Source organism: Brachyistius frenatus, unplaced genomic scaffold, assembly GCF_029030835.1.
Source record: "Brachyistius frenatus isolate BFR_SWC_R1_liver_20210118 unplaced genomic scaffold, ASM2903083v1 Contig_210, whole genome shotgun sequence".
Classification (NCBI taxonomy): domain Eukaryota; kingdom Metazoa; phylum Chordata; class Actinopteri; family Embiotocidae; genus Brachyistius; species Brachyistius frenatus.
In genome coordinates, this window is record NW_027210809.1 from 562,501 (window position 1) to 580,029 (window position 17,529).

The following is a 17,529-nucleotide window of genomic DNA, read 5'->3' on the forward strand; positions in this document are numbered from 1 at the left end:
CAGCTCTTAAGTGTGCGACGTGTGAAACCATAGCAACCAGACGGGACGGGTGGAACTTTCCATCTTATGTTTTTAACTGTTAGTTTTTAGTTTTAGTTTTTCATTCTTCTGATCGTCAGTTATTTGCGATACTTCGCATGTCTGGTTGTGATTTCTGTTTGTTTGTTCGACGAGTCGGTTCCTCGTCTGATGAGCAGAATAAAAACACGTAGCTTCTTGCGTTTCTACGACGCGGCTACAACTTCTCCTGCAATGTTTTTTTTAGGACAGTTGAAAACTTTTGGTTCGAACTGGCCTTCATAAGATGTTTGGAGAACATGCGGCGGTGGACTTTGTGTCGATTTACGCTTCGTAAACGAGGTTCTTGTGTCTCGACGGATCGTCGCCGGTCAGTTCGACCGTCTGAAAACAGAAACGAGCCGTCTGCTAACAGCATCGGACGAACCCGCTGATTCTTTCAAACCTTTCTTATTCGGAGGCGTAAAGAACTCGCGGTGACGCTCCGTTTCTTTTCTGAAGGGTTTCACTATTTCTAATGACTTTTTCTGTCATCTCCCCTTTATTTCCTGCTTCATTTCCCGTCTTCCCCGTCGCCGTTTCCTTCTCTTTGTTTCCTCAGTTGAAGGAGTTCATCCAGTCCAGCAGCGTGGGGGCGGGGCCCGCCATGCCGCGGGCGCTGGAGATCGTGGAGGGCAACGTCCGCTGGCACCGCCTCCACCGGCGCCACTTCTACCAGTGGCTACGCAAACCTCCGAGCGCCGTCTTCGGCTAACGCCACGCGTCGGCCGAGCTAGCTGGAGTGAAGCGACTGCCGACTGACTGCTAAGCTAACGCTAACGCACTGCTAGCCGACAGACGCAGTCAGACGGAGAATGAAAAAACTGACGAGGACCGAAAAACCGGCTCGACTGCTTCTTCAGATCGTTTCTTTACCGTTTTTTGTTTTGGTTTTTTTTAAACAAATTTAACTTCAAAGTTTTAAAATTTCCAGTGGATTATTTTGTTATTTCCTAAATGTGTGGCTGATGTGGTTTAACTGGTTTAACTGGTTTAAGTGGTTTAACTGTGCTGTGAAAATGTGAAGACAAATTTAGACGAGTAAAAGCTGCGAGCTAGGTAGCAGTTAGTTATTGCTAGCCAGCCATTAGCCTCAAACCTGCGCGCTCGCTGCAGAAGGAAACATCTGCTGTCAGCTGAAGTATTAGAAACAGCGAGCAAGATTTGACCAGAAACTTTACAAACTTTTAACGTTAAATTTCTTTTTTTTTTTTTTGTGGTGTTGCACTGCAAAATCTAAAAAGAATTATTAACAAGAAACTTAAAAAAAAAAAAGTCATGAAAAACACATGACTTGTTATTGATTATGAGGATGACAGCTGGAGGTGGGTCCGTTTCCATGGTGACCTGGAATGAGTTTTCTACTCTTTAATAAAACTTACTGACACACCGGCAACTCTTCCGTAAGTCGACGTAAACAGACCAGTTTAAAATCTCCCCACCGAAGCGCATGAATCTGGCAGCAACAGGCGCCGTCTTCAAAACAATTCAACATATTTTCACGTCTTAACTAGCCGATTAAAAGATGAAATTTCAGCACTTAAATCGATCCAATTCCAAATTCTCCGCTCGCCGGAGACGCAGAAGAGTTCAAACTGGACCTTCCCGTTTTCACGACATCAAACCAGCTGATGGTAAAAAGCCGATTTTCCAGCATGTGGATCACTGAACAGAGCTTTGATTAACACGACGTGGACTCGGTGTCCTCTGATCACAGCTCTCATTCAGACTCATTAACTCCCCCACAACCGCTTCAAATTGAGCAGCTTTGTTGTTGTTGTTTTTTTTAATTTTTTTTTTTATTTTAATGATCAAAATCTCCAGCGGTTTGGAAAATATCAGCTGTGTTTTTGGAGGCAGCTTTAGTCGAAGGCTCCGCTTCAGAAATCTTACTTTGAATATAAGAGCTCATAATAACTTCAGATTTTTTTTTTTGCTCCAAACCACATGTGGAGGGATAATCGCTCACAGAGGAGCTGTGATGTTGTGGTTGTGTTTCTTTGTTTCTGCTTTAACAAGGAGAGCTGGGAAAACGTCTGAGGGAGATCTTGGAAGTGAAAAAGCACGTAAAAGGCTTGAGGGGATCAAACAAAAGGTAAAATAGAGACTGAATTTGACAGGATTTCGAATTTGCTAGAATTAAGAAACTTGAAATAGACGTTTGACAGCCCACTCATGAATTTAACATGAAAGTTACACTCCCGTGAGCCATAAAACGATGTCTTCATCTGTAAAATTGACCCGATATGAAAAGAAATGAACAAATGATTGTTGGAAGTGCAGCATAAAGCTCCACTGATGAAGGAAAACGTCAAAGCGAATCTTGTCAGAAATCACTTCTATATTCTTATTCACTTATTTTTTTTAGTTGTATAATAAATCAGGATTGCAGAAAAATACCAAAGATTACATATTTTGGGTCACTGTGTCATTTGGTGTGAGCGTAAACAAAGCATGGAAACCAAAAATATTCAATCTGAGGACGCTGCAATTCCAATTTAATTGCACAAATTTGACAGCACAAAGTAAATATTTTGCATTTATTAATGGTAAAATATATATCAGAAATTAAACCTATCAGTAAGAAAAACTAGAGAATAATTGAGTTTATGTTAATTCACCCCGTCCTGCAGCTGCTGAGGTCGAGTTCAACCTGATTTTAAACAAAGTCTTTTAACTGTTCGTTATAATGAAATGGTTAATGGCTTCAATTTAAGACATTTGCGCCATTAAATGTACAAGCATAAATCAATTTGTTTATGTCCATTAAAATGAATAACATTTAATACAAAATTAAAATAAAAACGATTTTAAATTAGCAAATTTGGTTTTAATGTCAACTTACTAAGAATATATTGGTACATTTTTCCGACACCCACAATTTCAGTTCACAAGCGAACCAGATTTCAGATTTGATATATAACCATTTGTACTAAAGTTAGGATGCACAAATCCAAAGATTTTATCTTGGAAGTTATCTAAATTATAGAAATTTCCTGTGATTTTGGTTCTGTTTAAAAAGAAAAAAACTGCAAAATGAGATTAATTGTAATATTAATAGTTTGCCTAAACTCCGCCCACTTTAAATATGACAGCCAATGAACTTGCTGCTCGCTAAAACCCCTGATAAACACCGGCTGAATTCCTTAGCGGGACTAAATGAAGTCAGGGAACTGACCGACGTATGAGAATCTGGGAATCGAGACGAGTCCGATAAAAACTGACGGTGTTTCGACTGATAGCTATCTTCCAAATTATAACCAAATAAAACCCAAACGGTTCTCGGTAGTTTCACAAAGCACAAAACCAGAAGGTTGTTGGACGAAGCACATCAGCCGCAGCCGTTGGACAAAATCAAATCTCTGGACAAATTAATGAGTGGACTCAAAATAAAGGACGGTAAAACAGCTGATGTGGCCTCAAGAAATCATGTTTAGTGTCGTTGTATGCAGATGATGTGGCTTTCTGAAACGAGATTTGTTCTTCCGTTGACGAGTCGAAGCTCGTGGTCTCGTGGACTTCTGCAGCGTTTTCAAAAAGCACGACGGACAAAACTCTGCTGGATCTAAACGGAACGAAAATGGACCTCGCGAGACTTTGAATTTTTACGACGGATTCGCCGACGGACATTTTTAGTTTGCACGAGTTCGGCGGTCAGACGGGATTTTACCGGACAGCTTGGTGGATTTTTAAAGTGCAACGGTTGGAAAAAAAACAAACCAAAACAAAGGACTGTTTTTAACAGAGTTTCCAGGATTAACGACGAAATGGATTCAAAAAAAGACGTGATAGATTCTGCAGATAATTAGGATTTTTCCGATCGGCGCGGATTGGACAGCGTAACGAACGGGCAGATTTAACAGCACAAGGATTTACCAGGGTACGGATGTCTGCCCCCCCCCCCCCCAAACCACCTTCCCCCGCAGAGTTTTAAATTTAAATGTCTGAAACTGTGGCGTCTGAGCTCGACACAAAAAACAAAAAAACACAAAAAAATACCCCTTGAAATCTTCAGAGTTGTGACTTTTAAAAGAGTTTTTGGAAAAAAGTCCGGAGCGCCGAACTTCCTTCCGACCGAACGGACTTTTTGGGGGAAAGTTGTTCCTCTTCTGTTAGATCCAGCTTTGATGTTAATAATTGAGCCATACAAGAATTAATGGGCCTGCCTGCTTCTATACACTGTGTGTCCAGTGATGTGTGTGTGTGTGTGTGTGTGTGTGTGTGTGTGTGTGTGTGTGTGTGTGTGTGTGTGTGTGTGTGTGTGTGTGTGTGTGATGAAGATATAATGACGAAGAAATCAGCGGTGGTGATTATAAAATGATGATGATGATAATAATGATGATTACGATCGGGGGATGAAGACGATCTAATGATGATAATTGTTGATGTGAAAAAAACAAAAATAGCTTAATTAGTATTATTATAATTATTATGCTAATGATTCAGTGCATTTTGAACCTTTTACCGTCCAGTCAGGGAAATTTGGTTTACAGACGTAAAGCACATAACAACCCCCCACCCTTCTCACCCCTCCCCCTCCACATGTACAATAAACACTGTTAATGATTCAGACGTAATATTTAAAATTAAAAAATGTGGGTATTCGGAGGTTGTTGGTGAAAACGGCGATTAAGATCGTAAACGGTGGCGGCGACGATTACGGCTCGGCACCAAACTGTGACGGCTTTAAATCCTACTTCCTGTTTACACTGCTTTGGTTCTCTTGTGTTTTCTGATTGGACGATATTAAAAAAAATTAAAAAAATTAAAAAATGGTTAACCTTGTCTGTTTATGTCCAATAGTTGGCGTCCAATTAAAGGAGATGTAGTGATTCAGCTGCACCATAAAGAAGACGATATAATAATATTTTTGCTTTGTGTGCAGTTTTCTTTCCTTCACAGTTCCTCGTTAAACCGACATTATTTGTGTGCTATCATAGTGAGACAACGACTTTTAATGCCGTCCTCTTTACAATTTAACATCGCTGCTGAAAAACACGACGCCTGTTTTTTGGGGTTTTGTTGGCGTGTCAGCTGTGATGTGTTCGTCGCCCCCTGCTGAGGTTTCAACTCGCCAGCTGCTGCCGACATCTGCAGACGGCGACAAAGTCGTCCAGAGGAACCGGGACTGTTTCTGACAAACCCTCCCAGGACCTCCTTCTTCTGACTCCATCATTAAAACCGGAGTCACTTTGATGTTTGGATTTCGTAGTAAAAGTTTTGGTTCCGGTTGTGTGTGTGTGTGTGTGTGTGTGCGTGTGTGCGTGCGTGTGTGTGTGTGTGTGTGTGTGTGTGTGTGTGTGTGTGTGTGTGTGTGTGTGTGAATGTGTGTGTGTGTGTGTGTGTGTGTGTGTGTGTGTGTGTGTGTGTGTGTGTGCGTGCGTGTGTGTGTGTGTGTGTGTGTGTGTGTGTGTGTGTGCGCGTCGAGAAACGCGACGCTGTTGATGGTCGTCGGGTTTCCATGGAAACAGCGTGAATGTCAGGTGGCCCGCTTTTTTTTACGAAATATGTCACGAGAAATCGCAGCAGCTGAAGAAGAAGAAGAAGAAGAAGAGCGAGCCGAGTGTGAGGATTCAAACCGGCAACCCCGCAGAGCCATGACAGCACCGTGTGTGTGTGTGTGTGTGTGTGTGTGTGTGTGTGTGTGTGTGTGTGTGTGTCCAACGTGTCTCTCAGCTTCATCCGCTGTGATGAATGACTCCACTGTTTTCCCGACAGCGTCATGGGAAATCACACTGTGGATACAGTGTGTGTGTGTGTGTGTGTGTGTGTGTGTGTGTGTGTGTGTGTGTGTGTGTGTGTGTGTGTGTGCGCGCGCGCGCTTGTATTGCTAACCTTGCGAGGACATAGATCTGTTTGTGTCGACTTGAGTTCCTTTAATGGACAAAAAACACAAGTGTTTATGATGTAAATCATTAAGTGTGTTGAGGTCACAATAAATCTACAGGAAATGAATGCAAGTCAATGTGATGTCCACAGGTGTGTGTGTGTGTGTGTGTGTGTGTGTGTGTGTGTGTGTGTGTGTGTGTGTGTGTGTGTGTGTGTGTGTGTGTGTGTGTGTGTGTGTGTGTGTGTGTGTGTGTGTGAGTAATGGGACTCTGAAACATTGTGACAGAGAGAGACGGAGACAGAAGAGTCCTCTGGTCTTTTATGAATGGAAGGACAGTCGGCCCGTTTACTACAGAACCAAACTGAACCTGTCGGGGAAGAGCTGGAGGATGAGGATGAGGATGAGGATGAGGATGAGGAGGGAGGAAGGATACAGGAGAGGGCTCGAGGATGAACATGAGGAGTCAAACCGAAACGTTTCATTCTTGATTGAAGTTATATTAAAGACGTTTTAGTAAAAGTCTGACGAGGAAACAGTGGAAGGAAGCGATGAAAGGAAAGAGAACGGAGGAAGGAAGGAAGGAAGGAAGGAGGAAGGAAGGAAGGAAGGAAGGAAGGAAGGAAGGAAGGAAGAGGGAGGTAAAACTAACGAGAGGACAGATGTAAAGACAGAAAACGGGGGAATAAAGTGAAGAAGAGGGCAGAGACGAAGGCTGAGGAGGAAGAGGAGGAGGCGGAGCTACAGCAGCATTGTGTAGGACGTTATTATTCTAAATGTCTTCTGTCTTTTCAGAGGAATCCCATTTTAGATAACACACAGTTTAATGGAGGACAGGAAGACAGAGGGCAAGAGACGGGGAAAAGTGTAATTCATTTTCTGATAACAAGCATAATCCCCGGTTGCCGCGGTAACGGCCTGACTACAGTTAGTGGAGTTGGTTGTTTTCGTTCACACTAAAATAATGAAAGTGTTCTCCGTGACTGCTGAGCTGCAGTATTGGATCGTAAATATTCAACTACGACTTCATCCTGTATTATTGAATCATGTTCGACTTTAATAGGAATATTTATTTAAAGCTGCAGCGTCGCAGTTCAGAGCGCTAACAAGGCTACGGGGAGTTTACCGTTTGAGTCGGGAGACAAAAGGACACTTTTAATTTGGTAAAACTGAAACATTACCGGAGTGAAAAAGAATTAGCAAAAACAAAAAAGTTTGTTTTGTTGGCGGTGAGAAAGTCGCCCGTTTTCAACGAGCCGTGAGCGAACGCATTGAGAGTCTAACCACGAGCTAACGAAGCTAACAAACAGAGAAACCTCCTTTACGTCCTTTTACGTGTTGCAGCAGCTCCGTCGCCCCAGCAACGCTCTTCTGTTCGCGGCATGTTTGTTGTCCGATGTTTCCGTCGTTTCCGATGTTTCCGTCGTTTCCGATGTTTCTGATGTTTCCGTCGTTTCCGATGTTTCCGTCGTTTCCGATGTTTCCGATGTTTCCGTCGTTTCCGATGTTTCCGATGTTTCCGTCGTTTCCGATGTTTCCGTCGTTTCCGATGTTTCCATCGTTTCCGATGTTTCCGTCGTTTCCGATGTTTCCGATGTTTCCGTCATTTCCGATGTTTCCGTCGTTTCCGATGTTTCCGTCGTTTCCGATGTTTCCGATGTTTCCGTCGTTTCCGATGTTTCCGATGTTTCCGTCGTTTCCGATGTTTCCGATGTTTCCGTCGTTTCCGATGTTTCCGATGTTTCCGTCGTTTCCGATGTTTCCGTCGTTTCCGATGTTTCCGATGTTTCCGTCATTTCCGATGTTTCCGTCGTTTCCGATGTTTCCGATGTTTCGTGGTCTTCGAGTTCGAGCCGAGACTCCCGGCAGGATGGACGGACGGCGTGACACGGACTCCAGCTGTCCAGCTGTGTCTTTGTGTCTTTGTGTCTTTGTGTGTTTCCTGTTTACTGAATGAACATCGGCTCAATTGGGTTGTTGTTTTTTTTATATATATATTTTGGAATAATTAGAAAATCCTCCGCGACCTCTGAGGAAACTTTTTTGTTTACGAGGAAAATCAGTTTGGCTTCGCAAGAGAGAGTCACACCAGCTGTGTGTGTGTGTGTGTGTGTGTGTGTGTGTGTGTGTGTGTGTGTGTGTGTGTGTGTGTGTGTGTGTCTCCTCCTCACCTCCTTCCCCTCCTCCTCTCTCCTCTCCTCTCTCCTCTCTCCCGTCTCCTCTTTTCTCCTCCTAATCCGACTCTCTTCTCTCTTCTCGCTGGTTCATTTCAATATGAATGAAAGTTGAGCTGATTTTCCTCAGGGCAAAACACACACACACACACACACACACACACACACACACACACACACACACACGCACGCACACACACACACACACACACACACACTAAATATTAATTTGCATTTTTTCATCTCTGCAAACTGAATTAATTAAATTTCTGTTCGGCTTCATTCACATTAAGACACCAGAACTGGACGCAAGGATTTATGTGTGTATGTGTGTGTGTCTGTCTCTTTCTATACTTATGGGGACCTATTTTGTGGGAAAACCCATATTTATGAGGACAAAAACACATTTTGAGGACATTTAAAGGGCAATTTTTGAGGGTTAACAGTCAGGTTTGTCTCCGGTTCGAGGATGAGGAAATCAGTCGTGGTGGTTTTAGGTGAGAGTCCAGGGAATGCAGTGTGTCCACGAGAGTCCTCACACAGATAGAGAGACCAAGGTGTGTGTGTGTGTGTGTGTGTGTGTGTGTGTGTGTGTGTGTGTGTGTGTGTGTGTGTGTGTGTGTGTGTGTGTGTGTGTGTGTGTGTGTGTGTGTGGGCAGGCAGCAGAAATCCCATGGCACAAGTACATTGGTTACAGTTTGAATCAGCTCACCTGTAGGTGACACCGCCCACACACAGAGAGAGAGAGTGTGTGTGTGTGTGTGTGTGTGTGTGTGTGTGTGTGTGTGTGTGTGTGTGTGTGTGTGTGTGTGTGTGTGTGTGTGTGTGTGTGTGTGTGTGTGTGTGTGTGTGTGTGTGTGTGGCCTTTATTTCTGTCTAATGAGAGAAGAGTCGCAGCAGTGCCCTCCAACTGCTCCGTATTATTCCCTTTCACCATGGCAACAAAGAATCCTGGACTCTGATTGGCCCAAGTTTTTTTTTTTTTTTTTTTTTTATCAATTCAAATATCGGATTTAATATCAGAGTATTTATTTCATACCTTTTTGAACTAACAACGAGGGACGTGACAGAAGTTAAATATACGTTAACAAACGTTTAATGGACATCAGAAATTGCACGTCGACATGTTTTTTGGCACAAACGGACCCATTAACAGATTAGAGCAGACAAATCGTTTCCAATGAAAAGACAAACATTCATCTGGATGGAAAAACGTTTATGCGATGTGAAATTATACTTAATCAAAATAAAATGTCAGAATAATTCAAACATGGCTCTTTAAACACATTAAAACTCATTAGGAACTTTTTAGCTGCACAAAATTTGATTTTTAGATTTATTTATTTTTTTAAATCTGCAAAGTTTGGATTTTACAGCACTTAAAAATGAGGATAATAAACATTAGTTTGTCCAACGCGTCGACGGGTCAGTAAAACTTTACGGGCCAAATCAGTCAAATTTTAGCCGCACAAAAATAGGTCATTTTGAGAAAATGGAAGATCATTAGTTTGCGATTTGTTTGCTATTTTGACAGAATTAAAGGGTTAAAATTGTGGGGACCATAAAGACGTTGGAAAATAGTACGAAATTGATTTATATTATTAATATTTTAATTTATATTGTAGTTAACGTGAAAACGTTGTTGGCATCGTTAGCTTCCCTCATGAGGACATTTTAACATCCACTTTTACAGATTTCTGGACACATGCAGGTCAAATGTCGTAAAACTGAACGTTCCTGTGTTTTTGTGCACTTCTGAAAATCCATTCACACAAACACGCGAGGCTGCACGTTCACGTGGTGGAGTCTCGGCGTCGGACGCAAACACACACGGTGACACAAACACTTCACTTCACTTCATGGTGGAAAATAGATGAAGACAAAAAATCCTGGGAAAACTTCCAAAATGCGAAGCACGCACGCGGAGAGGAGCGCTGCTTGTTTCAGAGCTTTTGCAGATTTGTCTCCTGTTTTGTCGGAAACGTCTTTTACATAAAAAGTCTTCAGGCGCATTTGAAGTGCAAAACAATCCACAGACAGACTGCAGTGTGTGTGTGTGTGTGTGTGTGTGTGTGTGTGTGTGTGTGTGTGTGTGTGTGTGTGTGTGTGTGTGTGTGTGTGTGTGTGTGTGTGTGTGAGGATGTCTCCCTCATTTCCATCTTCCTCTCGTCGATGCGGCTCGAGGTCGAATACTTATTACAGTAAATAACACTGAACTTAAAATACACGTCAGACCGGTTTGCATCAAGTCCCCCTTTTGTTGTTGTTGTTGTTGTGTTGTTGTTGTTGTTGTTGTTGGGGGTCAAAAAAGTGACATTCCACAGGTTTTAATGTAAAATAGCGTTTTAAAAAAAAAAAAAAAAATTATAAAAACCACCAAAGTCAAATTAGTTTATAAATGAATGAAATACTTCATATCAAGTAGATAAATGTCACTCCAGGTGTTTAATTTGATTCCGCGTTATTCGCAAACAGAAGCTAGAATTTTTATTTTTATGTTTTAGGACGTAGAAGGTCAACAAATCAGAGATCAAATGTTTGTGAAATTAATGTAGAAGTTTCGGAGAAACTGCTGCGTTCAAATCCAGGTCGTCATATTCTGTGCATTTGCACGTTAATTTAAAAATGTAAACATTTTTCTGACCTTTTATTGTTTGATTCCGTCGTTTTCACCCGAAAGAACTCTCGACTGACTCCACGTTAAATAAATCAGTCGATAGCGAGCGTTGAATCCAGGAACCAATCAGGAGTGAGACGGAGAGCGAGGAGGGAGTCTTCGAGGCAAATGGAAATGTTTAGAGGAAATTGGTTGTTTCCTCGAGACAAGTTGAATACTCTGAAAATGACAGACTGCGAGTTTGTGTGTTTGTGAGTGTGTAGTAATTATATCAGCAGTCACGGCTGATGGATGATTGAGCTTCTATCTGCAGCCCGAGGGGTCCCTGAACGCACCGCAGCACTATTAATCTGACATCACTACAACCTGTGTGTGTGTGTGTGTGTGTGTGTGTGTGTGTGTGTGTGTGTGTGTGTGTGTGTGTGTGTGTGTGTGTGTGTGTGTGTGTGTGACAACAGTTTAAAGAAAGTTACGACGTCAAACTAACTTCAGTGTGTGAAGTCGGTCGGGATTGAAGCGCGTCACCGTGCGAGATGTTCAGCGGCAGTTCAAAGCTTCTGCAGCTCGATGTGTGCTGGTTTTAATTCAACGTGATCGCAGGCGTGTGCGTCTCAGACAGACGTCCAATCCTGTCTGTCCTCACAATCAGCAGCTGTCGGCGCTTTTTATTTATTTTATTTTTAATCTACTCACCTCCGCAACTCGATGGCGGGGAAAAAAACACAGGATTTGTAAGATGAAGAACAAGAGTACAAGTGTATTACTCGTGTAGAGATCGTAGCCCTCACGCTCGCTGCAGGGTGCTTTTTATTTTTTAATAGAATCAAATTTTTAGTTGGGTTTGAATGATTTAAAGCGGATTTTTTTTTAAATTTTGTCTGCACTGTTCTTTATGTTTAGCAGCTCCTTTAAACCTTCAGCTGAGGTGCAGACACAAAACTATACATGCTGTATTTTTAGCATCGAGCGCATTTAATTGTTTTTTAATGAGGTTAAAAAAACATATTTTTACTGGAGGAGGGAATGCAGCTCCAACAGCAGCAGCCCTTTTCTGCATTAACACTTAAAGTAGACAAAATATATGTAAGATTTTCAGTTTAAAACAATTCAAATTTAGCAGACATTATATACAAAATGTGAAGAAACAATAAAGACTTCTATGTATTATGTTGAACATGGTCGAGTCTCCCTTTTGTGTAATACCACTCTTTACCTCAAGAGGCGATCGTGAGTCACTCGAGCGTCCAGTCCACCATGTGAGGAAGAAGTAGAGCTGTTTAGTTTCCTGTTTGTTGATACACAAGTCAGACCAGTTAGAGTATAGCTATCTTAGTTAGCTCGTCTTTTAGAAAACTGGCGCAATTTTAGCGATCAGTGGTGATCAGTTTACGAACTTGTTATCACGAGGCCAGATGGTTTGGAAAAGTTAGCTATAAGTTTTATACGTTACAGGATTCTGGCAGAGGTGATGAAGGACGTTCTGGTACGATGCTGCCCCCTATTGTTCGGAGTGTGAAGTACAGATTAGATAGAGCTTTTTGCCAAGTGACATCACTATTTGAGTCTTTCTGGAGCCAGCCCCTTGTGGCTCTCTGTGGTATTGCACTTTAAGCCATTGGTTTTGCTTTTCAGACCCGGAAACTACATTTATATGCATAATAAATATATTTTTACAGATTGCTCCTTTCGTTTAATATTCACACAAACAACAGCAACTGCCTTGTTTCTAATACTAAATATGAGAAGTTACTGTCGCAGCGAAGATGTGATATTAAGTACTTTTTTTTCCTGTCAGAGTTGAAGACCTCCTGTAAGAGCGGGTTCATTAATCATACATGAAATCAAACTCAGAGAGCCTTAAGTGCACCTCTTAGCAAGTCTGATTTGGTTCTGAATAAGTGCACTTAAACGTGTCAAAGAAGAAAAATAATTATAAACAGCCGAGCTTCGTCGTCACGTTTTAATTTATTTTTTTTTTTGCACAAATTGAATCCAATGCAACGCGTCTCTCTAATGAGCAGTTTCAGCCTCTCGTCCTCGTAAAAGGTTCACGAGACAGGAAAAACGAAACCTTCTATTCTCCTGCTGCCCCACTGAAACACTCCTCGGTGTGTGTGTGTGTGTGTGTGTGTGTGTGTGTGTGTGTGTGTGTGTGTGTGTGTGTGTGTGTGTGTGTGTGTGTGTGTGTGTGTGTGTGTGTGTGTGTGTGTGTGTGTGAGTGACAGTTATTACCATATCAATAGTTCTCTCCTCCTTCCACCCACTTCTTCTCTGTCTTTCTGTCGGGATGTAATTGTGGCTGATAATCAGACGAGCTCCATTATAACACACACACACATACACACACACACACACACACACACACACACACACACACACACACACACACACACACGCACACGCAGGGAACAAAACAAATCCAGTCGTTTCACAGGGAACGAGAGATATGAGAGCAGAAAACTTGCAGAATGACAAACACACCGTTCTCCTGATTTTTTTTTCCTCCTCCAGATAATTTTGAAAATAAATTTCAGAAACCTGAAAGTGAAGTTTGTCACCTCCCGCTGCTGAGCTCGACTCCGTCAGCTCCCAACTCTAATTTTAAAATATTATATTCTTAAAGTGCGTCTTCGGCTGTGATCAGCAGCCTGTGGCGTTTTTTTTTAGAGCTACAACATTAACTTCCACTCAATGTTGGGGAATTGTTCAAGAATCGAAACCTTTTCTAGTCATCACACTTTTTCAACTAGTAGGTTTCATTTCTGCCTAAAATCATAATTTTATCATTTGTGCAACATGAGAGCAGAAAACACCCCACAAAAAAACAAACGTTTAATGGGATAACAGGATAAGAGGACCAGGGGCCAAAGAGTCAGAGGTCAACTGGTTCACAGCTGGTGTTTGAAGCACAGACTGGATATAAAAGTGTTCGTAGCTTCCCGGGTTGGAAAAATGGTTCTGATCCAGAAGTGTCTTCAGCTGCAATACCAGCGAGTGCCACTAGAGGTCGGCTCCAAAAAGCCTCCGGCTCCATAGACTCCCATTCAACTTGTCTCATCAAATCCAAAGTGAATAAAATGTGTCCATCAGTTATCTCGGTGTTGTTAGCTAAAGTCACTCCTTCTTCTTAGTTTTCTGGAGGTCCATCTGAAAATAATCCCTCATTCATTAGAAAAGAAGATTCAAGAAGACCTGTTTTTGGGGGCGTGTCTGTTTGATTGACAGGCCTGTGGTGCAGTTAGGTTTTCACTATAGGTGGGCGGGGCATAGCATAGCTGGCTCCTCCCCTAGTTCATCCAAATATGGTCACTTCAGGTTCCAACATAGCAACATGGCGACAGCCCGAAATGTCGACCTTGAAGGCTTCAGAAAGTTTCAAAAGTAATTTACTGCAGAGAAATAGATGAAAACCTCAGAGACTCAAACCAACTACAGAGACACAAAGAAATACAAATAAAGATAAAATGATTGGGAAGAGACAAAAAAAAACTAGCCCAAGGAGGTAAACAAAATAAACACAAATAGATATAAAAACCACTTCAAAACAGACTAAAACGACTGCAGAGACGCACAAACTGACCAAAATCTCAGAATACCCGCAAAGAGACTCTGAGCGACTACAAAAGAGAAGTGAACCGCCCATGAAGTAGGGCACCAAACAAACACAGGCGCAAAACGACTACAAAGGACACGACAGATCGACAAGATGCAGAGCGACTGCAAAAAAGGAACAACCAGAAACAGACGGATTCAACGAGAAGACGAAAAGAACACAAGCAGACGCAAAACTGAGAGAAAAACCACAGAAACAGACAGAAAGGAGTGAAAATAGACTCAAAATGAAGCCAAACAAGAGCGAAAACAAAAGAGAAGCAGGAAAAAGGAGCCCAGAGAGGCTCGAAACCGATGAGCATCATTTGCAGTCGCTCTGAGTCTCGTTCGGTCCGAGTATCGCGTCTCCGTGTCGGAGAGCCGCCGAGCGGTTTTAACGATCCGTCCGACGACGAGTTCACGTGGATTCTGGCCGACTCGTCAGATCGTGACCTCCTAAAGCAGATTGATGACAACGGAAAGAAGTTGTAGGTTGAAAGGATCCCGTCAGGAACTACGCTCATGTTGTTGTGGACGAGAAACTCCCACGTTGTCGTGTTGGCGAAGCCTCGTTGCCATGGCGCCACAGTTCAGGCGGTTCGTGTTCCTTAAGATTCAAAAAGACGCAGCGACAGACAGGAGAACTGAAGCGAACTGAGGAACGGAGAAGAAGAGCACACGGACTGAAATAAACCAGGGAGGGAAGGACAACGAGGGACAGGTGAAACTAATCAGGAGGGCGGGGCCAAGGCCAACAATCATACAAAAAGGACAGGAAGTGAAATGACGACAGACACAAAGAGGGGAGTCGTTTCAAAATCATAACAGGAAACGCGAAAACCCAGATTTGACCTGAAGCAGAAAAGAAGTCCGAAACCAGAACAGAACCTCAGAAGGTCCCGGTGGAACTCGGTGTTGACAGTCTGACTCTGGGGGACGAATTCACGGTGACACAACCACCATCAACGTCAAAAGAAAACCCACCTGAGCGTCTCCTGACCTGACGGGCTCGGACAGTGAAGCTCCGCCCCTCAATAGCAACTCTTCTTTCTACTGAAGACATTTAAAGGAAAAATAATCAAGTTTCACTGTTGAAACTCAATCATTTCCTAAGTTGTCGGATCCCTCTAGTTTTTACTGAATGTTACCGTTCATGTGTCGGGGACTATTTTCAGCGGCGGATGAATCCTCCGTCTGCTGCGAGTTGCAGGTGGTCAGAATCGACAGAAGGTGGTAACGGTCAGTGACAAGTCGCGTTAGGAAGCAGAAGAAAAAGTGCTAATTAGTGGAAAAGCTTCCCGCCTGCCGAGCCCTCGTCTGATTGGTTGGCGTCGGGCCGCCACCGCCGCCGTCGCTCCTCGAGAGGTCTGGGAAAACTGTCAAATCCTGCAGGAGTGGATTATATTCAGTCTCACGGTCACAGTGAGCGTATTTACAGGACAGGGACGGCGTCTGAGGGAATCTGTTTCCATAGCAGCACAACAAAACCAATAAAAACACACCAGCTTTAATGTTTTCAAGCCTCGATTCACAGATTTAAACACCAGAAAACAGAAAAAACACATTTAAATGTCTAAAAATAAGATCTCAGTTGAACATAAGTGGTTCCTTCATATTTGTCCTTCTCGCTTTCATTTTCAGATCGGTGGAGTTTTGTAGGCGGATGTCGATTTATTTTGGGACGATGACCACCGGGACCGTCTGAGGCTCTGCTCCGGTTCTGGACTCGTAGTCTTCAGGTCAGTCTGGGTTTTGTGCTTCCTGTTTGATATTGTGTCTGTTGTCGTTTCACTTCCTGTTCTTGTTCACCCCCTCCTCCCCCCACCGATAATTCACCTGTCCCTCGTTGTCCTTCCCTCCCCGCTGTATTTTAGTCCGTGCGACAGGAGCGGTCTCTTGAATTTAATGATCCACACTCGTATAGATATAATACCAGACACACTTTTAAAAAACTCCTCAAACTAAATAACTTTTTGATCTTAAAATTACATACAAACACGTCTATTTCAAACCCTTATTGAACGTCGTTCTCCCAGTAAATCCATCAAACACGAAAATAATTCAAACTGATTATCTGGTTTTCTTCTTGAAAACACGTATAAACATTTGAAATGAGTGGTTTTATTTGCAGAAAATTCATTTGAGGAAACACGTTACATAACCAGTAAAATCTCAGCATTGTTTCCCATAAAGTTTGCTTTCGGAAAGACAAATAAACTTGTCAGAAACTCAAGCAGTAATGAGATTAAATGACACTCGACTGGGATTTAAACCAGACTTTACTGGGATTAGACCAGACTCATCAGAGCTATCGTGGCACCGGCGGTTTGAAGGCTTTTAGCATGAATCAAACAGCGCTTTGCCAAGAAATTATAAATACTAAGAAAAAAAAAAAACCTGAGGCGGGATGGAAAGTGCCAAACCTCTCAGAGCCAGAACATCTTCTGCTGCAGCGCCGCCAGCAAAAAAAAGTCAGGACGACTGATAAGAACATGCTGAGCAGTGTCCGCCACCTGAACACACACACACACACACACACACACACACACACACACACACACACACACACACACACACACACACACACACACACACACACACACACACACACACACACAGGGGGTCAAATACATCAGTCTCTTTTACTGCGAATTAAAGACGACGGGGTCAGAGGACTTTTATTTTGAAAAACTGATCGATATCGTTCTCCACTAACTGTGTTTTTAAATTAAATTCAGCTTGAAAGAGTGAAGGAGCTTTCATGTGTTCGCAGCTGATAGTAGCGTGTGTGTCCGTGTGTGTGTGTGTGTGTGTGTGTGTGTGTGTGTGTGTGTGTGTGTGTGTGTGTGTGTGTGTGTGTGTGTGTGTGTGTGTGTGTGTGTGTGTGTGTGGAAGTTTAAGCTGATAAGAAGAGAAGAAGCTCTTTAATAGAACAAGATGACACACATGATAAGAGCAGTGTGTGTGTGTGTGTGTGTGTGTGTGTGTGTGTGTGTGTGTGTGTGTGTGTGTGTGTGTGTGTGTGTGTGTGAGGTCCGACACTATCTGTCTGTTTCCACGTCAGCGGGAGTGACGGGGTGATACCGATCTCTCTCACACACATTTCTGTACTTACGAGCTGCCACACTGGCAGCACATTGAACTTGAAATCAACCGTAATAAAGCTGCTTAAAAAACGTCGATCTGCGGCGTTTTTAAAGTTTGGACGTATTGCGATGCCGTGATGTCACCCGTTGGTTCGCAGCCCGGAGATGCAGCTTACG

At 42.8% G+C, this 17,529-nt stretch overlaps 1 protein-coding gene across 1 annotated transcript in view; it reads left to right on the plus strand.

The window, feature by feature from the left end:
* Positions 1 to 4,924, plus strand: part of LOC138633150 (thyrotropin-releasing hormone-degrading ectoenzyme-like) — a 107,959-nt gene extending 103,035 nt beyond the window's left edge. The window contains exon 20 of the mRNA XM_069719226.1: positions 620 to 4,924. Coding sequence (XP_069575327.1) covers positions 620 to 772 — 153 coding nt within the window. The 3' untranslated portion in view covers positions 773 to 4,924. The remainder of the gene's footprint in view (positions 1 to 619) is intronic.
* Positions 4,925 to 17,529: the final 12,605 nt, after the last annotated feature.